Source organism: Penicillium macrosclerotiorum, assembly GCF_028827735.1.
Source record: "Penicillium macrosclerotiorum strain IBT 26536 chromosome Unknown utg000003l_segment0_segment0, whole genome shotgun sequence".
Lineage (NCBI taxonomy): Eukaryota > Fungi > Ascomycota > Eurotiomycetes > Eurotiales > Aspergillaceae > Penicillium > Penicillium macrosclerotiorum.
The window spans coordinates 5,392,023-5,412,167 of record NW_026643083.1 but is presented as its reverse complement, the minus strand read 5'-3'; the positions used below and the strand labels follow the sequence as shown (position 1 = coordinate 5,412,167).

Sequence of the window (20,145 nt, the reverse complement as noted above, 5' to 3'; positions counted from 1 at the left end):
TATAGAGCAAGGAAATGCAGATGTCGAATCAACCCTTTGAATATTTCCACCCTTTCTTCTTCTCCGCCCGAAAAGCGACCAGAGTCCCGTCGCGTCCCTGCTTCCGTGCAATCTCCACGACAAAGAATCTCACGAAATCAGTGAGCGTCCAATAGCTGCTGTGCGCACTCAACATGTTCAAGTACTGAATATTGAGTGGACCACCGCCACCGGAAAGGTAGTAGTCGATCTGGCCATTGTCATTAAGCAACAACATACGCTTCTCAGCAATTTCTTCGCGTGTGAAGTCATGTGTCTCCATTTCAACGGTTGACGGGAGCTTTGTGACCGCTGCGGGCCGGATGGGCGCTGCGCTTGGCATCAAAGCACCCGGAGAGCTCCAGCGGAAGACGCTGCCTAAAGACTGCCAGAAGGACGACGTCGCGCTAGGTATGGATGCAGTTTTAAGCGAGTTAGAAAGATCTGTATCTACTGCGGCATTCACTCGATATGCGATAGCTGCGGATAGAAGTTAACATAGATGCTCTTGGCTGATTTGGAGAGGGTGGGATGACCGTACGATCCGTTGTGTGCATGATGTTGTACAAATTATCAACAGGAAGACAACCATAACTGCCTGGCTCTCCAGCAACGCCCCGAAGCCGGTCTTCGCCTTCACTTCCAGGCTTTTCTCTACCTCTTCGCGGCATCAAACTAGCTACGAGGTTGTTAGTCCTCGAGATTGTCGACAATAAAGTTTTCTTCAGGCGTACCTTTATTGAGCAATAAAAAGAATCCAAGAGGGCTTCCACATAAAAATAGGTTGCGAGTGTCGAACTCAAAAATATCGCTGTGCAATGGAGTTTTGGAAAAGTCAAAGTCGGGAACATTCGTGGGTTGTTGACTGAGAATATCGACTGCCATAACGCTTCCAAGCGAATGTGCCAGGAGATGTACGCGGCCGTGGTGCTGAAACTCTGGGTTGTTATCGCACCAGAGACGATAGATTCGATTAGCTTCTCTGGCAACTGCTCTTATCATCTTAGGTTTGTGATGCGAAAGGTAATAGGGAATATCGAGCATCACATCGCTGATCAGAGACCGAACTGCAGGCAGAGTTTGTGGCGTAATATCCGAGAGTGAAAAGTTGATAGTAGTGGGATCTTCGATGTCGGATGATTCGAGGGATGGGTCCTCCAAAGAAAGAGTCGTCCGCCAGTTTACAGGAAGGACCATAATTCCACCATGATCCTGGCGAACATGAGGCCAGACCGGCTCATTGTTCAACTCCATGTTCACCTGCCGGCGAAAGGCATTAATTGCGTGCGTGAAGTGAAAGCTTTCCATTCGTTCAGAGAGTTTCTGGCCAATACCGTGGATCACGAATACCAGGTCCGTCGGGCTCGGACGTAGTTCTTCCATCTTGCATGCATAGCAGATCTGCTCGCCTGATGTTGGCGTGGAGTGCGGGGACTGGTTCCTCCGGATGTACTGACGCACGTCGACAGGATTTGCCTTTGACGGATGTAATTGGTCCCACGCCTTTCGATTGAAACCACGCACTACTGGTATGCCAATCTGCCGTCCTTTGCGAATTGCACTGAGAGGGCGCCTCCCACGGGTGACCGAGGGAAGCAAGCTAGGGCGCAAAATTTGGGCATTCTGAGCATCCGCGTAAATAGCACTTGACGTGGCATACGGCTTTAAAGACTCTGCATGAGCTGCGGTTTCACCAGCAGCATGATTCAGATTGAATTGAGATTGCCCTTGAGGTTGCTCACGGGGGGCTTCGATATCTTCCACGTTTACCTGAGCACTTTCCGGTGGATTTGCAGACCCTGGATCCTCCTCGGGCCAGAGTCGGTGCACAATCTTCATCTCGGCGTCTGCACCGTTCTCCACGCAGCTGTTTAGTTCATCTTGCCATGTTTCAGTCCAAGGCTTCAAGTACGTGTATCCTTCCTCCAATTGATTGGCAAGATCTGTCTCTACAGGCAACATCGTGTTTTTGTAGAACCATGTCGCCCGAATAACATTGGAGATGTCATGAAGAGGGCTCCAATATATCGGTTTCATCTAAACACTTGATTAACACAATTGCCTTGCAGGATTGTAGAAGTAGAATGACAAACTTTGAGGCTCGGAACTTCCACTAGGTGAAGACGAGATGCACCAACTGGGATTTTAGACTGCGAGTCATTTGCCGATGACTCTTCTTGGGACTGATCCTGTGTCAACTCATCCAAACTGACCATGGTCTTCAGTTTCGAAGGCTTTTTGGTACTGCGGCTGGTAGGACTGCCCTGTGGCTCCTCCTGCGATTCTTGGGATGCGTCTTTTGGCTGGAGTGACTCTACTGAGCGCCCGAGGAGACTATGTGGCTGAGATGTTGGAGCTCTGATAAAAGGGGAACCACTGATGCTCGCATCTCGAGATCGGTTGGCACGTAGGCTGGTTCCATCGGCTGGCCATTCTTCAAGATCACCATTATCTTCAGATGAATGTCTTCGTCCTTTGGTGGAATAAGGGTCAGCCGCAGCCGCCGACCGCCTTTTCCGGTCATTTTCCCCGCTGCTGGCGATATTTCTGACGCCGTCGTCGGCGGTTGATGAGTAGCTGAAGTTGTTTTGCAACCCAGTGGCCTCGCGACGGCGCTGTACAGAAAGAGCGGATTGGCCTGGAACCGCTATTCCAGAAGTACCTTTGATGAGTGTCTCTGACCGAGGTTCCCTCTCGACGGCATCTTGGGCTTTTCGCGCGGCACTAAATTCCCGCCATGACGCTTCAAGGGCAAGATTGTCCCGGGCAGAGAATGGTTTAGGCGGAACCCTTTCTTTTTCAGCGGGTTGACCGCTTGCTGGTGGGAGCGGAGCTAATGGATCGTCTATAGGCAATGACGATATGTAGAAAAAATGGGCGCGGACCTCCGGCGGCGAGGAGAGCCCATAAAAGCTTGTGAGCTCCAGCTCCTCATCGGCAAGAAGACAGCTTGGCCCGTAGGTATGAAAAGGGCCCGTCATAATGGGCGACGTGGTTCCACTTTTTCCAAGGACCTTGTCGAGTTAAGGCCTCGTAGAGATCTGGAGATCTGGAGAGCGATCGCTAAGCGCCGAGGGTCATGACCAAAGCCCTGCGACTGGACGTGCAAGGTCGAGGTTCAGAAACACCCGACCGTTGAGGGTAGGTCTTTTGCATGAAGTGGAGAAAAGAATCGAACAGAAACAAAGATTCTCGATGATCGCAAGTAACTGAAGTCCAAGACGCTGCCTGGCGTTCCTATGAGCCGATGACGTCGCCGCACGTGCCACACGCTTTTGCGCGTACAAGAAAACATCGGCTTCCATGCTTTTTTGATTACAAAGTACAAAGACATGCTGGAGGTTACACTGTTTCAATGGCCTTCATCAAATATTGCAAACTTGCTTCGTATTATGCAGTTAATTAGCAGGCTGAAAGTCCAGGATCGCCTGCCTTTACGCCCACTCAAAAAACAAAACAAATATTAATCGAAGTTACCATCGAAATATGTCGAACCCAGATCATTAAAACAGCCCCATTAGTAAATGCCTCGCTCAAACAGAAAAAAAGAGTAAGCAAAAGTATGCGGTCCGTTATTCTTGAAATAGAGAGATAGAGTGAAAGCGACAAAATGAAAGCATATGCGAAAAATATGTTAGAAGATGTGAACCAGGCGTAACTTAAAGATCCATCGGGCTGTCGGCCTCGCTTTGAAGACCTGGAGAGGTCATTGCCTCCAACATCTTCATGCGAGCATCGTCGGAAAGGAAGTGGAAATGCTGCATGGTGAAATCAGACGGGCGCATCATCTCGAGGATCTTCTCGATGTCAAACAGATGCTTCCGAATCGCACCGTCAGGCAGGCAGAATGTGCGAATGCTCATCTCATGAGTAAGGGTCTTCCAACTTTGCAAGTTTTGCTGAACAAGCAGAGGACAGTGCTGGCTAGCGCCGGTGAATTCCAGGCTCTGGCGATTAGCAGAAACAAGCTCATACTGGGTAGCCTGGTCGAAGTAGAACTCCAGCACCTGGGGTCTGTTCTTGTTGACCCAGGCGGAGTTGACCTTGCTCAGAGAGTGTGGGGAGATACGACCGTCGTAGAAAGAGACGAGCAAGAAATCGTTTGCGGTACTGCAGATCATAAACTCCAGGTTTGCGTACAACTTGGCCTGGCTGAAGGAGTTCAAAGAGGCACTGGGTAGAGCGAGCTGGATAGACCCAGAGCTTGAGGAGCCTGGAGAGATTGTGAATGGGTGTGTTGTCATCAATCTGGCCGGATCCTCAGTCTGAAATCGAGATATTAGTGGATCGGAAAGCTCTGGAATAGATGAAGCAGGAAGGGTACGGGGTGAATGCTCACGACAACAGCGATTTGCTGCTTGATCTTTTTCCCATATCGCGCAAGTCTTGGAACAAATTTCCCTTCCGACTGATGATGGTTGGGGCCTTCGAGCTGGATGTGTCAAGCCATCCGTTGTCACCGAAAAGCTGCTTGCGAGTCGCATCGGGTGTGGCAGTCAGGTCCGAAGGATTAGAACCAACACAAGCATGTTTAACGCTAGCGGGGGAGCTCTCCAGGGAAAGATCCTTGAAAGAGGATCCAATGAGCGGGTAGATGACATCTTCCGGTGCATTGGAATACTCGACGTGCAAGTCTGCAAACAGCTCCTGTTCCACCGGACTGAGATCTTCGAAGCGACAAGGCTTATCAAGCGGAGGTATTTCGAAGTTGAAGAGAGTCGAGGGCGCCAAAGGATTGACATTGTCGGTGTTGTGCTTTGGAGCCAGTTCCTGGGGAATGAGATCCTTAAGCCACTCCTCCTCAGGGGGGAAGCTTGTGTCAACCTCGTCAAAGAGGAGGTCGGCTGTAGCGGGGATCAATGGCATGGGTGGGTTATAGGATTTGTTAGACGTGCGCTCCACGCAGTTCTGAACGGTCTTATCACCCATGGCAGCTTTGATGGTTGAGGCAGATGAAGTGCTGAAAGGGTTGGTGATGGTCATCTCGTCATATGCCCTGCAAAGAACCTCGGTCAGTTCCTCACCATAGGATGGGGCTGGGATATGGAGGGCTTCATACTCAGGAGTCGGGAGCATGGGAATGGGATCGTCATAATCACTGGAAACACTTCGTCGGTCCCGCACCTCCATGGATGAGCCAGACTCGGGATAGACTCGCTGGAAAAGAGCAGGGTGCTTGCGAGTGAACTGAAGAATCTCTGTATCTGGGGCGCAAGAGGGGACCATAATCACAATGAGATTAATTGCGATCAGAAAGAAGTTGGGACGGTGGGAGGATGGAAGAGCTGAATATCAGAAAGGAAACTTGGCAAACTATGAAGAGGAGTTGAGGAGTTGAGGAGTTGAGGAGTTGTGGAGTTGTGGAGGAGTGAAGAACGAAGAAAGGAAAGGAGAAGAGGAAGAAAAAGAATTGAGAGAAGAGTGGGAAGGAGCATTTATACTGCCTAAAGCATGGAATCTGCCAAAAACGAAGCTATTCCCAACCCCAATTGGGGAATTCTAGTCACCAGGTCCTTTGGACCCACTCAAGATCGGATTAGTGCGATGGCAGATGCAGAGGAGCTGGCATGGGGTTGGTTGAAGGGGGTTCACAATCCACCCTACATCAGATCGTCTCCACTCAAGACAGGTTTAACACGGTGGCAGGTGGCCCTTCCGCACCAATTAGTTAGCATTAGGCCAACATGCTCCACTCAAAATCAGACTTCTAAGGCTGCAGGAGAGAAAACTACCGAGAAAGAGAGGATTTCGCACTGTGTGACGTTGAACATTCCCCTATCAATGTCAGGTTTACCACTGGGCACTGGGGCTGAAAAGGGACCAGGACCGCCTGCAGAGACCCCTCAACCTCAATCATCAAAGTGAATAGGCAGATTCTTTGTAGGCATGGAAAAGTCGTCAGATCACTCTGTAGCCCCGTTGTGGTTGCGCCTTCTCTGTTTATTCTCAATTCCTTCTCTATTGATCCCGATGGAAAGCGCAGGGAGCTGGGAGGATTCCCCGATTAGGCAAGTCTACAGCCGCCCCGAGTGTGTTGCCCCGTGGGACGTTTCCGCGCGGGTTTACCGAGCCGCTTAATCGCTCGGCTGGTCTACAGTCGACCGTTGCCACCCGAAATCCCGACTTTCCGACAAGCATAACCTAGCCCGTTTGAAGGTAGATGCTAGGCCCGAGGTTGTCGGTTAATACTCTACCTTTATTCTTGGCACTGATGCAGAGATGAAGGAGGGACTAGCTGAGAACTTTTGGCGTGCAATGCTAAACTGATAATTTGATATGCAGGAAAGATGGGTAAAGAGACAAGTGAGGGCCACGCGTATACACAATTATCTTGAATTCCACCATTGACGGACGGGCCACGTCAATGCACCAGCCATATCATACGCCCAATTAGACCATCCCTTTGCCCGGACCGCAGCATGGACAACTGTCAACATCCGTTGCGTGAAAATATCAGCTGGGTCCGAATCATGGAGGTAGCATTCCCAAATGGGACCCTCTTGCAACTCCTGGCCATTTTGGTGGAGCAATTCCCCAGTCGATGCATCGAGTTTTAACTTTGGCCCAGTAACCAGTGAGCGACCTATACACTTCGCGTCGGCCACTAAATACGAAGCCGCATCCACAACATCCTCAGGCTTTCCCAGTGGAACTCCCGCCAAAAGCCCCCTGACAGGTGCTTGCATGAATGGAGTGTCTGTATAGTATGGACAGATGATATTGACACGAACACCAGCGTTGATGGGAGCTGTAACTCGCAAACACCGAAACAATCCGAGCACGCCATGCTTGGAGATGGTATAGGGCACCTGCGTTATGAGTGGGTGTAAACTGGCAACGGACCCCAGGAGCAGGATATGTCTGTCTCTCGCCGATTCGGAGGGAGCGGATCCTGGCTGACAGGGTATCGAACCGGGATTCTTCGGTAAAAAGTACAACGCCAAATGCACCGTATACATCACACCGGTTATGTTGATATCAAGCGTCTTGAAGCTTGGAGCTGGGGGACTGGGATCATTCAAATAATCGACATTTGGTCTCTCAAAGACACGGGCTTCTTGGGGATCGTTGATGCCCGCATTTGCAACGACTGTATCGATTCCCCCGTGGGGACTTAACCGAAGAGACTCGCGAAAGAAGTTCAGCTGTGATGTCCAAGATGTGACATCCATCTGAATGAAATGGACATTCGAATTCTGCGTCTCCTGGCGCATTCGTGCGACGACTGCTTCTCCAACCGGATTGATGTCACCGAGGATGACGGTGGCTCCGGAAGATGCCCACCGGGCGCCAAATGCTGCACCGAACCCCGAGGCACCGCCTGTTATGAGAATGGTCTTGCCCTTGATGTGGGCTGGGTCGTACCTGATGTCCATCTTGGATCGATTTTCGCGATAGAGTTTGCTAGATTAGCAAATGTACTCAAGGCAGAGATTGCCTCGCGGAAAGATTCAGCGAAAGGGCCCCAAAAATAAAATTGCAGCCATAAACTACATGAACAGGAGGAAAATCGCACACAGAGGATTTTGCAAGATAAATGAACGACAACAAGTAGCAAGGTTGGCGTTTTGAATTCAGTCTGCGGCTGAGGTTCAGAGCGGTCAATGTGGGCCCGGCTAGAATTGCCTTCAGAATATTGTTATACGAACTTTGGCGACCGAGATCACTTCAGTATATTTATCCTAACGTGAGAGTCTATTGGCTGTTAGATTAAACTTGGGGGCCGCGGGCCAACCGGTGCCTTCGGGGCTCCCCATTGGACGATTAGCTCATAATGAGATTTGGTTGGGCGATTGTACACTTCGGAACAAAGTTGTTGGGACACTTTGATTTTCAATCTTTGAAACACTAAGAAATGGATGGATGTGCCCGGGAACTATAGTGGTATCGTCCATATAAATCAATGAACCGATAATGAACTATATAACTCCATACTAGATTTACTGGACGGCCCGGTGGTTATCAGTGGGTGCATACTAAAACCCCCCGATCGCCGCTCCCGGCCTAGGCCAATAATATCGGTCCTCTCAAAGGCAGTCTGTTTACTCTCGAAAGAAACCATTCAATCAACTGAACGGTATGTTCAAAAACATGTAGCTAGCAAAGAATATGCAACAGGAGCATATGAGGCGCTTTCTCCTATTGCTCTTAATTGAGATGAAGGGCCATTTTATGAATATCAAGAGCTCATCCATGCCCTTAGATAAGTTTTTATAGAATTGGTGACGGTAGTTAGGACGATGTGCTCGCTTGTTACTTCTAATTGTTATCCTTTCTGGCAGGCTAAGGGTCCACGAGGTCGGATAAGCGGTTCAGTCATTCAAGCAAAAGAGCATAGAAGGAAATCTCGCAGAAACTGGTCATGACTGTCAGACAGAGAGGATTACGGATCGTCTAAACTGTTTGCCGAATATTCCACCCAAACAGCGGCTATGAAGGAAGATCTACTCGAGCAGCCATAAGAAACTATGTTGATTGGAAGTAGCCCTGATCTAGCAAAAAGCTGTTATCGGATGATTATGTCATCGTTTGCTTTGGTTGATGAGCACCTTCAGCTGAATAAAACCTCAACTTTACATCTACCCACGATCCCAACGGATAGCATATAATTCTCGCTACCAGAGGCCATTTTTTTTCAGCGGCTATTTACAGGGCAAGCAAGGCCAAGTTTCAGCCGCTAAATTGCTGGAAATCCACCACGCATGTTAGAGAACTACTTTGAGATGGCGAATATTCAATATAGGAGGATTTTCTCGGATGAATGTTACCTACGTAGTAATATTATTTAGTATGGATCCTTTTGTAGGCGTGAACATACGGACAGTAGAAACTTCTACAGCACAGTATCTAGTAGACTGCCAGGAGCGCTGGTTTATGTTCTGCTGTTATTCACTAGCTCGAGGGGAGGGGAGGGGGTTTCTCTGTTTCAGTTCAAAAATGGTCCTAACGGCGTCCTATAGTGGGAGAATACCGAGCTAATGGCCTGTTTTGCCGGGTGTACCATATAAGCTGGGGGGGGGATCAGAAAAATGAAGTGGTAATCAATGTCTTAGGGGAGGTTCAAGTATGGCCCGCGCAGACTGGCACTGCAGGTCGGGTTTTCCACCCCCGAATTGCCAGGCAAAACTACCAGTCCCGCGTGGGGAAGAGTCTCGGTGGATAGCCCGGCACGGTGTGCTCTTAAGAGGTCGGCAAGACGGAAGGGAGTGGAGGAGCCAGGGGCCAATCAAAGAGACGGGAAATCAGCCTGGCCCAGAAAGGAGTCCCGGTGGGAGATTCCGCGGAACCAAGGCTTTGGCTGGCGAGTGTGGGGGACGGGATTCGGAGAGCACGGAACGAGGCTAGAATTAACTTGCCCAGTTTGATGCTTAAGTGAAGTCCCGGCCCAGGCTGCCGAAGCGGTGAGTCACGTGGACACCCCCCACCTGCCGCGCGCGGCTTCCGAGTGGAGACCAGCGCCGTGACCGAGTCGCCCCCATGACGCTGGGCCCTGTGACTGCTCGGGATCAACGACGGCATTGAACACAGCGCTAGTCGCGCTGCTTGGCCCGTTTTCCCCCAGCGACACTGGGCGTCCCCACACGCGCGACAGCCCTTTATCCTGCTGACTGATGGCCATCGCCTGCTTTCTATCGCGGCTCATTGGCCCGCCCCAGTCCATCGACGATTCCTCCCCACGATTCAACCGAACCTCAATGCCGTGGCTGTTCTCCGACCTCCAGCCCTCACACTCGGTCCGCTTTCCCCGACTTTTTTTTGCGATTATTTATGAACCAGCCATGGCCCTCCTTTTTTTCTCTCTTCGAATTGATGCAACAAGACAGGGTGAACATCTAACACTTATACCTCTCCCTGACTGATCCTACCGGCCTTTTTTGGATCCGATCGCATATTTTTTATTATACTTGATTTGAGATACCTCGGCACCTCCCCCCCCCCCACTCCTTGTTCTCTCAAGATGGTCCAAGAGACCTACGATATCGTCATCGTTGGCGCGGGCCCGGTCGGCCTGCTCCTCTCCTTGTGCATGTCCCGATGGGGCTACAAGGTCAAGCACATTGACAACCGCCCGGTACCAACCGCCACTGGCCGTGCTGATGGTATCCAGCCGCGTTCCACCGAGATTCTGCGCAACCTGGGCCTGAAGCGCGCGATCATGGCCTACGAGCCTGCCAAGGTGTACGACGTCGCATTCTGGGATCCCAAGACCGACGGCACTGGTATCCAGCGCACCGGCAGCTGGCCTAGCTGCCCGCGCTTCATCGACACTCGCTACCCATTCACCACTCTGGTCCACCAGGGTAAGATCGAGCGTGTCTTCCTGGATGAGATCGAAAAGGCTGGCACCCGCGTCGAGCGCCCGTGGACTATTGTCGGCTTCAAGAACGACGGCGCTAATGCCGAATACCCCGTCGAGGTGAACCTGAAGTGCCTTGATACCAACGTCATTGAGAACGTCCGCGCCAAGTACCTGTTCTCTGGTGAGGGTGCCCGCAGCTTTGTTCGTGAGCAGCTTGGTGTGAAGATCCACCACAAGGACCCCATCGCGTACGTCTGGGGTGTCATGGACGGCGTGGTTCGCACCAACTTCCCTGATATCGAGGTAAGCTCCTCTCTACGCTGTGAAGTAGAGCGCATTCGTTTGGACCAAACTAACATCAAAACTGCAGACTAAATGTACCATCCACTCTGATGCCGGATCGATCATGGTCATCCCCCGTGAGGACAACATGGTCCGTCTCTATGTCCAGATCGCCTCGTCCACCGACCCCGACTTTAACCCCCGCAAGACCGCCACCGCGGAGGAGGTTCAGCAGACCGCCAAGAACATCTTGAAGCCCTACTGGGTGGAGTGGGATCGTGTTGAGTGGTATTCTGTCTACCCCATCGGCCAGGGTATTGCTGAGAACTACACCCTGGATGAGCGTGTCTTCATGGGCGGTGATGCCTGCCACACTCACAGCCCCAAGGCCGGCCAGGGCATGAACACTGCCTTCCACGATGCCCTGAACATGGCCTGGAAGATCCACGCTGTGGAGAGTGGCCTGGCTGATCGTTCTACTCTGAAGACCTACGAGAGCGAGCGTAAGGATATTGCCGAGACCCTGCTCAACTTTGACGCCAAGTACGCCGCGCTGTTCTCCAAGCGCCGCCCGAATGCCGACGAGGTTTCCGCCAGCAAGGCTGTCAGTGCTACCGGTGATGAGGAAGAGGATGAGTTCGTCAAGACCTTCAAGTCTTCGTGCGAGTTCACCAGCGGCTACGGTGTCGCCTACAAGCCCAACGTCTTCAACTGGGATGCTAGCCACCCCGCCAAGTCTCCTCTCTTCAACATCCCCGGCGCTCGCCTGACTGTTGGCAAGTCCTTCACTCCCGCCATGGTGACCCGCCTCGCGGATGCCAACTTCGTTGAGCTTGAGCAGGAGGTCCCAACCAACGGCTCTTTCCGCATCTTTGTCTTTGCCGGCAACCAGAACAAGACTAAGAAGGCCATCGCCGACTTTGCCGCGAACCTTGAGAAGGAGCGCTCATTCCTGTCCGCCTACCGCCGCTCTGATATTGCCGATGTCTCGTTCTTCGAGCGCCACAACCCCCACTCCAAGCTCTTCACCCTCTCTGTCATCTATGCCGCTGCCAAGAACGAGGTCGATGTCGATTCGATCCCCCAGGTCCTGCGTGATTACCACCACCATCTCTATGCCGATGACATTCCCGATGTCCGTGTCCCTAACGCCAAGTTTTCCGCCCATGAGAAGCTTGGAATCGATGCTGAACTTGGTGGTATTGTTGTCACTCGCCCTGATAGCCACGTTGCTTGCACTGTGCAGCTCGTGGAGGGTAGCGGCACTGTGGACGCCCTCAACGAGTACTTCAACTCGTTCTCGACCAAGGCTCTGGGTCAGGACTCTCAGGCTAGCCGCCTGTAAGGAGGTCTTTCTTCCCTACTTGGTATGCGTGATGTCTATTTTTGTATGATCTAGATCTGAGATGTATATAGCTTGTTTGGACTGTTCGCGATGAGCGACTTTTGAGCATGATTGGCGTTTTGCTTTTGCTTTTTTTTCACATTCAGTTTTTGAATGCTCAATAAATATTTTCATTTTTTTTTTTTTTAAAAAAAAATTGTCTTGATTCTTGTCAAATAGTCTGTAACATCCATCCAGTCGATCAAGTTGAGGCCAAGAGACTGCTAAACAAGTCCAACGTCCGTTGTGCCGGTCACATGCCAAGACTTTCGAGACATTCCATCTATTTTCTTGTCTCCACCCCGCATCACCGGGAAATCTTTCAACTCAGGTAAAACCAGAGACCACACTTCAACTTCCACCAGAGACACCACTCCCAAACAAAATCTCAAAATGCTTTCTCTGGTCCTCACTGCCGAGCTAGAAGGGTGAGTTCATGCTATTTGCCTTCGATGTGGTTTTGTACTTTCTCCTACCCCGCACCACTAGCATCAGATTCCTCTCATGACAAGCAAGCTTGTTGATAGACCCCAATGACTTGAGTCAATCGCTGTCACTAACCACACAATGTTAGAGTTTCTGGCTTGCAGCCAACTGACACGGAGGAGAACCCGTATTTCTACACTTTTCGTGTGCAATGCACCTCCTGCCGCGAGATGCACCCTAACTGGGTCAGCTTCAACCGCTTTGTGAGTACTGGCTGCGCTGAATCAGGATGGACGAACAGACCTGGGGCTGATCACTTACAATCCATTAGGAGCAGCATGAGATCCCTGGTAGCAGGGGCGAGGCCAACTTTGTCTGGAAGTGCCGGCTGTGCACGGTAGGGATGCCCTTTCTGTCTCTGCTATTTGCTGCTTGCCGAGCAGCTGTTTCTTTTCCGTCTTCTTTGGCATGGAGAATTAGTTCAAAATCTCCGTTTAACTTTTTTTTGGCTCTAATCCTGTGTACTTTTCATGTTGCTGACAGCTGACCTCGGCCACCAGAAAACTCACTCTGCCTCCATCATTGCTGGCCCGAAGGTCTACGAAGCCCAGGAAAAGAAGACCGGCCAGAACATCCTTGAGATCGACTGCCGTGGTCTCGAGTTCACTGAGTTCAAGGCTGATGTAAGTGAAGTTACTGGAATTTAGAGATTGTGTCTGTATACACGCTTATACTCTCGGCTCTAGGGCGAATGGGAGGCCAAGGGCGTCGAATCTTCGACTCCATTTTCTGGCATCGATCTCTCTGAGGGGGAGTGGTATGACTATGATGAGAAGGCCGGCGAGGAGGTCAGCATCAAAGAGATCACCTGGAAAGTTGGTCGGGCGTGATCCTATCCTGTGTGGGACAGATCAGTCATACCGGTCAGTGAGTGGAATTGTTTGCGAAGGTGTTTCTAGGAGATGAAAATTGGATGGCCCCGGTGTCTCTTGATGTTTCGATTTCTCTTTTCTTTCTTTTCTTTCCTTCTTATTTATTTTGTCCGCAACAGCTCGCTTCTTTGTATTACTACCAGATTTCCGAGGGCCATACTAGGGGTGATCGAAGAAAGTGATAGGAGAGGGTGCAAGGTTAGATGTGGAATTACAGGATGAAGAGATGGCATGATGATCAAATAGCGAACAAGTTCATTATGAGAGTTTGATTCTAATTTGTAGCGGAATTTGGGTGAATCCCAACATCTTCCGCACCGAATCATCGAAAGATGTTGGTCGTCTTGAGCAAGTCTACAAGGCGGTGAACTGGTATCGTTTCTGATTGGTGTATCTGCCGCATCCCGTCAGCTCACATTTTCGCGGTGCAGCAACTCCGACAGCCAAACCCAGTCCAATCCACGACCATCACGACAAGACCGCGTATAGAGAAGCCTCATCGCTCCTCTCCTTTACGTCTCCCTACACCCCACAATCGGTTGTGCGAACGGTCGGCCCTCTACCGCCACACTCCACCATGAGCGTACGTCGTGACCATCCTTCTCCCAGCGTCAACGAGCTTCGCGCCCCGCCAGCTCGCACTCTGTTCTCTCGAAACTTGAATTCTCGAATTGTAAATTCCAGCTGCTAACTTGAACTCCAGTTCCAACCCCTGAACCCGCGGCCGTTCCTGCAGGCTAGGTACGCGAACCCTCCGTTTCCCAGCGCCACGACCTCACTCCAAACCCCCATTGAACTTCTTCCCGACACCATAATCCCCTACCCTGACGCAGTTTCACCACTTACATGAATTGTGCTAATTGTAAGGCATCCAGAGTCGGCACCGAGGTCATCATCCGTCTCAAGTGGGGCCAAACCGAGTACAAGGGCACCCTGGAGAGCATTGATTCATACATGAACGTGCTCCTGCGCGATACAGAGGAATTCATTGACGGCAAGCACACCGGCACTTTGGGTCTGGTTCTGATTCGGTTCGTAGTCGATTTCCCCTTTCCCTCTCTTTCCCCGCAAAGCTAGGAATGGACCTATTCCCCTTTCCCCATGTTCTCGTTTTGACCACGGCGAATTATCGGAATACAAACCCAAGAGTTAGCCACTTGTTATTTTCTTGTTCGCTGCTAATTTGCCGGTCTAACACACAGGTGTAACAACATTCTCTGGATGGGATCGGCAGATACCGTGGAGATGACGGACCTAGGACTCAAATAAAACGTTCCTCTCCACCCCCTGCGATCGATGGGCGTGAGCGGGAATACCAGGTTCGCGAGCGACTGCCCGACGACACCCCTCGCACTGCGGCATCAGCATTGCCACCTTGCTGCAATGTGAGAGAGGAGACAGAAAAATAAACACCATCCACTCTGAGGTGCATCAGCGGGCGGGATGCTATATGGCGGCTGCAAGAATTAGCCGACAGAGCCGGCCTGCCACATTTTGCATACGCTTTCCCGGTTGCCATTGGAGATCTACGAGAGACTGGAGAGGGGCTTTGGATGGGCGAGGAAAAGCTGATTTCTTACCGAGGCGCTTTTGTCCGGACTGGGATGCCCTTGTCGGGATGGGCCTTTTGCTATCTTTGTTCTTTTTGTTTCGATTCACGAGGCGTTTTTTTATGGTTTCTTTACCGTGCGAGATTATTGCATGGTCGCTCTCCCCGCGGCCAAATATTGAACCCACTACTATTTTTCTTTCTCTCTTGAGGGATTCGATCCCGATGTACGGTCTTCGGGGGGGACGGGGGAGTGCAGAGTACAGTCAAAGAGAGGGGGGTTGTTGTTGTAGCTTAGTGGGCTGATATCAGATGCTACTCGTGGGGGTTGATCCTGGCAGCGCCATGGAGTCCTCATGTCCTTCCACATCGTCGATCACTGCGTAATCGGCACGGCCAGAGATGACGAGGCATCGTGCTCAAATTTCACTATCGTATGAGCTGGAGGGCTAGGTACAGTTGCTGGTTGAGTGGCGCATTTGGTGCTATCGTCGTCTCCAAGCCACTGATGATGTAGACGCCGATGTACAAGGTACTAGCTGTGTAGGCGGTAGCGTGGCGATTCAGAGTGGGAAACGGGAGTGGGCCGCAAGATTGTTGATGCTGGTCACCAAGAGAGAAGAGCATGGACCTTGCTCTGTTGGTATCCACTTCCTCCACCAGGCGACTGGTGTGTGCGATTCCTGCGCGGGTGAAGCCACAGTCCAGGAGTTTGGGGGAGCCTGTCCCGCCTGACATCAGCGGGCAGCCTCGTATCTTTGGGAGGCAAATCGGCGTACGTAGGCCGATGAGGAATTCTCCTGGAGGGGGAGGGATGCGCACCGCATATCTGGTCGTTGTGAATGGATGGATGCTGGATGCAGGGTTGATGTTCATTGGAGTGGACGGAGTATAGAGGCGAGTCCCACTGAGTGGCCCAACTCTGTCGGTGGCTTCCCTCATGTACTCCGCACACTTCCTGTACTGTGTTCTTTTTATAGCAGAACATATTTCGGTCTACTGCTGAGCTAAGGCGAGTTCCCGTTCTGGGTAACTATGTTCCCACACTGAAATAACTAAATTTCGAGGCAACGGAGCCCCCGACGTCATGGGCGTGAGGTTCTCGGGATCCCCTCAGCTGCAGATGTAGCGGATGCAGGACCCCAGCCATACTATGATATAGAGACCGGAAGGAACGGCATTTCTCAAAGCTCGCTGGGTTGTTGGTGCTGTCTATAGTGTAGAACCCGGGGCTGGAGTGACAGTCCTATAGATCTCGGGCGATCATGATTATTGATCCAGTGATCACACGGCTTACGCTTGGGCACGAACTCTCGCTCGATCCTCGTCTCTTCCCAGACTCTACCCACCTCTCTCCCTTCTTCCCACTCCACCCAAAAATTCACCGTGAACCCTGACTGAAAGCCTCTGCTGTTCGTCAGGGCCACGCAAGTGCGACCCATGCCGATCGGATGAACCATGAACGAGTGCGGCGCCGGGCCCAACGGCCACTGGCCGGCACCCATACGCCACTGCGACCGTTCGGGGACGCCCGCGCTGATCCTCGCCTGTAAGGTCAGCACCCAGACGGCGGAGCCAGACGCCAGAGGAGAGGAGATGCGAACAGAGTGGAGCAGTGGCACTGGTCTCTGCAGGCTGACCCCCCCCCCTTCTCCTCCTCCACCACTCTCACGGGCAAGTTTTTGATTCGGAGAGAAAGGCAGGAAGGCAAAGGACAGGGGGAAAAGCTGATAGCTCCGTCGGATCTATCGAATGGGACACAGAACGGTGGTGAACGACTTGATTCCACATCGTACTACCAGGTACAAACTCGATAAACGACCAAATCATACAGTACCTCCAAATCTTTCGGGACAGAGAGTTTATTGTTTCGAGTGTACCTCGGCAGATCTCAAGTTGGGACTCCAATTGTCGGCGCTGATTTGTCTCCGGATGCTTCGACGGATTCTGCGAGGCCTCTGGTTGGCTCGCCTTCGTTCCTGGGCCCCGAGGTTTCCTCATCAGTCCCTGTACATCCGGGTATCGCGGCGTGGAAGCTAACAGAAGCGCCCGGCTCGTTATACTACCTCGCTTGCCTCCTTGAAGACGCAACCCGTCCACCTCGCCGTTATCGGGGGGGGGTCTTTGTTGTACGGGAACCCCTCTATGGAATCCGTACGAACCAGGGACCGAGTCTCACTGCCGTTCAAGCAAGAGACCAGACCGCGTTTCACCTGTTGTGGACGTGTCGCCCCTCGTCATTTACCTGTTGTACCCAGGGACATCGTTACATCTGTCGTAACTTCCTCGAAATAAGAGCCCCCTGGTTGCTCAAGTAGAGAAGAGAGGAGGAACCAAACGGTGCACCAATTGCACCCTGGTCCTCGTCCTGATTCGTGTCTCCGGGGAGTGGAGAATCTCTACAGTCCCCTGATCTGCATCTCCACCCCCTCCAAACGATCCATCCAGGCTGATTGTGCCCACATCGTCACCCCGTCGTGGCCTATCTTGCTCATGCTCGTCCGCTCCCAACGCGGAAGTAATCTCCTAGTGCGCCATGGGTTATTCGGCCCTAGAATGATTCGGTGGGGGATTTTAGGTTATACATTATTGACTTCGTAAATGCTTTATTGCTTTTTTTTTTTTTTTTTTTTTTTTTTTTTCCTTTTTTCCTTTTTCAAAATCTTAAACTGTCCCCAAGCCCCAAACGGGAGCCTGGGATTCATAGTTCCCATATTTAACCCTCGTATTCCCCCGACCTGGTGGCTCGTGTGGTTCTTGTCCCCAGATCCTCACGATCCCACGTCTTCTCGCCCCGTTACTCGGACTCGATGATTCCTGTCTGGGAATTTCTTTCTTCCATTCGCTGGATCTCGTCTCTCACTTGCATCGACTGGCATCGACACCGCGGGTCCCGCCCAACGTGAAATCTCCCACTTCCCGCTTAGCAGCATTCTTTATTTCATCCGAGCAGACCCGGCGCATCCGCAATATACCTCGGTTTCCTCTCCGACATCTCCAATCCCCGATCCCCGGTCTCTAGCCTGCCCCGTGCCTTGTTTGCTTTGTCTCGGATCGCTCCGAACCGCTTGGATCGTCTTCCACACAGAGGGTCCCACTCGCCGCTTCCCCAACTATATCCTCTCGAACTCGATATTCCCATCCGACTCCCCACCACGGTCATTTCTGATTGACACATCATCCACCGTCATCATGCGAGACACTCCCTCCAAATTCATCGAGATCCTTGATCCTAAGGACTCGCATGCCCGCATGTCCGACTCGGACGTCCGCCTCGAGGACGTGCTCGCCGATCACGAAGCTACCATCAGCCGGCCGCGCTCCTCCACCACATCCTCCACTAAACCTCTGGACAAGTCGCATCTCGCCCGTGCTAATTCCACCTCACCCACTCAGCGGTGGAAGCGTCTGAGTAATATCCTAGCCCAACCGCGCCGGAACTCCTAGCCGCTCTCTATCTCTATACACCTTACGATTCTCGCTACTTTCCTCCCCTCCACCAACGAGTCTCGCCTCCCGACTCTCCACGCGCACACGATGATATTATGACGGCATGACGATATCCATATCGCTTGATTTTTATGACGGCGAAAGTTCCACGTACACGCAGTTTCCAAACTCAGAATAGGAAAGGACAGCGGTGATGGGATTGCTGAGTAGTATCCTACTGCGGAACAAAGTACCCCGAAGTCCCCTTGAGCTGGCAGGTCCATGTTGAGGAGAAGTGGACAGGGGAGGAAGCACGGAAAATGAACCGTCAGAGGGGGACCTGTTGCACCCCTGACCGGTCGGATTCGGCTGGTCGGGTTGACAAACGCCATGATACCCTGGATCGCGCCGGACAAGATCTGGGTTGTCTCCTTTCCTTCTTGTGTTCCTTGTGCTCCTTCTCTTCTTGACGCGAGATCTATCACGATGTGACGATGAAATGCTAGTACCCCTCTCTCCCTTCTCTCCTTTTGCTGTTTTATTTGTCCTCTTCGATTACTCCTATTGTCTATTTTATCCAATGGGAATGGCCTAGCTCATTTGGTTGGAATTGATTACTACGGGAAATGGAGGAATCGAGGAATCAAGGAAAATGAGCATTCCCTCCAGTTCAGCTTGTCCATCATTGTCCGATCTTTCTTAAAGGACCAAGTGGGAAAATCATGACCACGCCTATAGAAATGCTGTATAGAAAAGAAAAGACCCGAGATCGGAATTAAACGAAGTATACTTCCTTCTTCCCACGACCAGCCGCAGTCATAGTTATAGTTCGGGCGAGAAATGCCCGTTCCAAAAACAACCACCCTTCTAGCAAGACTTCCTCTCAATGGATCCAAGATCCAATGTATCTCCCGATCACCTAGCTATAGTCCCATAGAGAAAGCGGTACAAACAAAAGTCCTCTCCCCAGCTCTTCTCCCTCTTCCACCCCCACCCTCATTCTTCCTATCTTCTTCCCCATTTCGTACCCCCTCTTGTACCCTCATCTCTCGTCGTGTCAACTTCCAAACTCAATTGCCAGTCCAAACCAACACATAACACGTATAAAATAACACCGCATCGACACCGCGCCCTGACCGTCCCACCTCAAACAATCCCCGCTAGTCCTCCCCCATCCAACCTGTGTACCTGAGCAGATCTGAAACCGGCTACGCTGGATCTCGAATATCTTTTCTTCTGTGGCCCAGGGACTGGGCCCCGCCCTTGTCTGGAAACCGAGGTCCCCGAGTCCATGAATGCGCGCGGTGGACAGCAACCCCTCTCCCTCCCCTTGGACCCTGCGAGGAGGGGCAGCGAAGAGGGGACCGTGTGACAATGAGATGTGTCTGGCAAAAGGGGAGGAGAGAGAGAGGGAAGCAGGAGGGGAGTGCACGGGCTTGTAGAGGCTTCTTGTTTCTGTTGTTATTATTGTTATTACCGTGTCTCATTGCGCTTCTAGATTTGTTTACCGGGGGCTGTTGGGTGCTTCAGAACCCCGGGGCAAGGAAGGAAGTAACGTGTAGAGGTTTGAGTCGAGGGCTGGCCAGACTGGTCGGTTCGGATGGTGGGAAATAGAAGGGAACTAGGTCAGTCACACTGCGGATGAGGCTTCTTCTCCCTCTCTTCTAAGTTGGCGTCGCTTTGGAGATCGAGAGTTGAAACGTTAATAGCGGTTGTGAAGCAGACTTCTGTCTAAGAAAAGGGCATAAGATATTATTGACTCTCTTTATTGATCTGGAAAAACTTGACAGTTGCGTTACCGGGGACTCGGATCATAGAGATGGAT

General features: G+C 51.6%; 8 protein-coding genes across 8 annotated transcripts; 4 read left to right on the top strand and 4 right to left on the bottom strand.

The window, feature by feature from the left end:
- Positions 1-28: 28 nt before the first annotated feature.
- Positions 29-2,999, bottom strand: N7462_004858 (DDHD family phospholipase; the record flags this gene model as incomplete). Its single annotated transcript, XM_057076584.1, has 4 exons — positions 29-498; positions 560-697; positions 753-2,055; positions 2,112-2,999. 4 exons carry the CDS (start codon positions 2,997-2,999, stop codon positions 29-31), a joined length of 2,799 nt encoding a protein of 932 aa, XP_056936089.1.
- A 678-nt stretch (positions 3,000-3,677) lies between these two features.
- N7462_004857 (uncharacterized protein) lies at positions 3,678-5,244 on the bottom strand (the record flags this gene model as incomplete). Its single annotated transcript, XM_057076583.1, has 2 exons — positions 3,678-4,266; positions 4,358-5,244. 2 exons carry the CDS (start codon positions 5,242-5,244, stop codon positions 3,678-3,680), a joined length of 1,476 nt encoding a protein of 491 aa, XP_056936088.1.
- A 1,100-nt stretch (positions 5,245-6,344) lies between these two features.
- On the bottom strand, positions 6,345-7,394 carry N7462_004856 (short-chain dehydrogenase; the record flags this gene model as incomplete). The annotated part of the gene is made up of 1 exon (XM_057076582.1): positions 6,345-7,394. The coding sequence occupies one exon, from the start codon at positions 7,392-7,394 to the stop codon at positions 6,345-6,347; it is 1,050 nt and encodes a 349-aa protein (XP_056936087.1).
- Positions 7,395-9,976: 2,582 nt separating this feature from the next.
- N7462_004855 (putative FAD monooxygenase) lies at positions 9,977-11,945 on the top strand (the record flags this gene model as incomplete). The annotated part of the gene is made up of 2 exons (XM_057076581.1): positions 9,977-10,621; positions 10,689-11,945. The coding sequence occupies 2 exons, from the start codon at positions 9,977-9,979 to the stop codon at positions 11,943-11,945; spliced, it is 1,902 nt and encodes a 633-aa protein (XP_056936086.1).
- A 432-nt stretch (positions 11,946-12,377) lies between these two features.
- N7462_004854 (CXXC motif containing zinc binding protein) lies at positions 12,378-13,300 on the top strand (the record flags this gene model as incomplete). Its single annotated transcript, XM_057076580.1, has 5 exons — positions 12,378-12,412; positions 12,559-12,673; positions 12,742-12,807; positions 12,971-13,093; positions 13,157-13,300. 5 exons carry the CDS (start codon positions 12,378-12,380, stop codon positions 13,298-13,300), a joined length of 483 nt encoding a protein of 160 aa, XP_056936085.1.
- Positions 13,301-13,919: 619 nt separating this feature from the next.
- On the top strand, positions 13,920-14,611 carry N7462_004853 (small nuclear ribonucleoprotein F; the record flags this gene model as incomplete). Its single annotated transcript, XM_057076579.1, has 4 exons — positions 13,920-14,015; positions 14,046-14,083; positions 14,218-14,373; positions 14,545-14,611. The coding sequence occupies 4 exons, from the start codon at positions 13,920-13,922 to the stop codon at positions 14,609-14,611; spliced, it is 357 nt and encodes a 118-aa protein (XP_056936084.1).
- A 709-nt stretch (positions 14,612-15,320) lies between these two features.
- On the bottom strand, positions 15,321-15,767 carry N7462_004852 (uncharacterized protein; the record flags this gene model as incomplete). Its single annotated transcript, XM_057076578.1, has 1 exon — positions 15,321-15,767. The coding sequence occupies one exon, from the start codon at positions 15,765-15,767 to the stop codon at positions 15,321-15,323; it is 447 nt and encodes a 148-aa protein (XP_056936083.1).
- Positions 15,768-18,083: 2,316 nt separating this feature from the next.
- On the top strand, positions 18,084-18,338 carry N7462_004851 (uncharacterized protein; the record flags this gene model as incomplete). Its single annotated transcript, XM_057076577.1, has 1 exon — positions 18,084-18,338. One exon carries the CDS (start codon positions 18,084-18,086, stop codon positions 18,336-18,338), a length of 255 nt encoding a protein of 84 aa, XP_056936082.1.
- Positions 18,339-20,145: the final 1,807 nt, after the last annotated feature.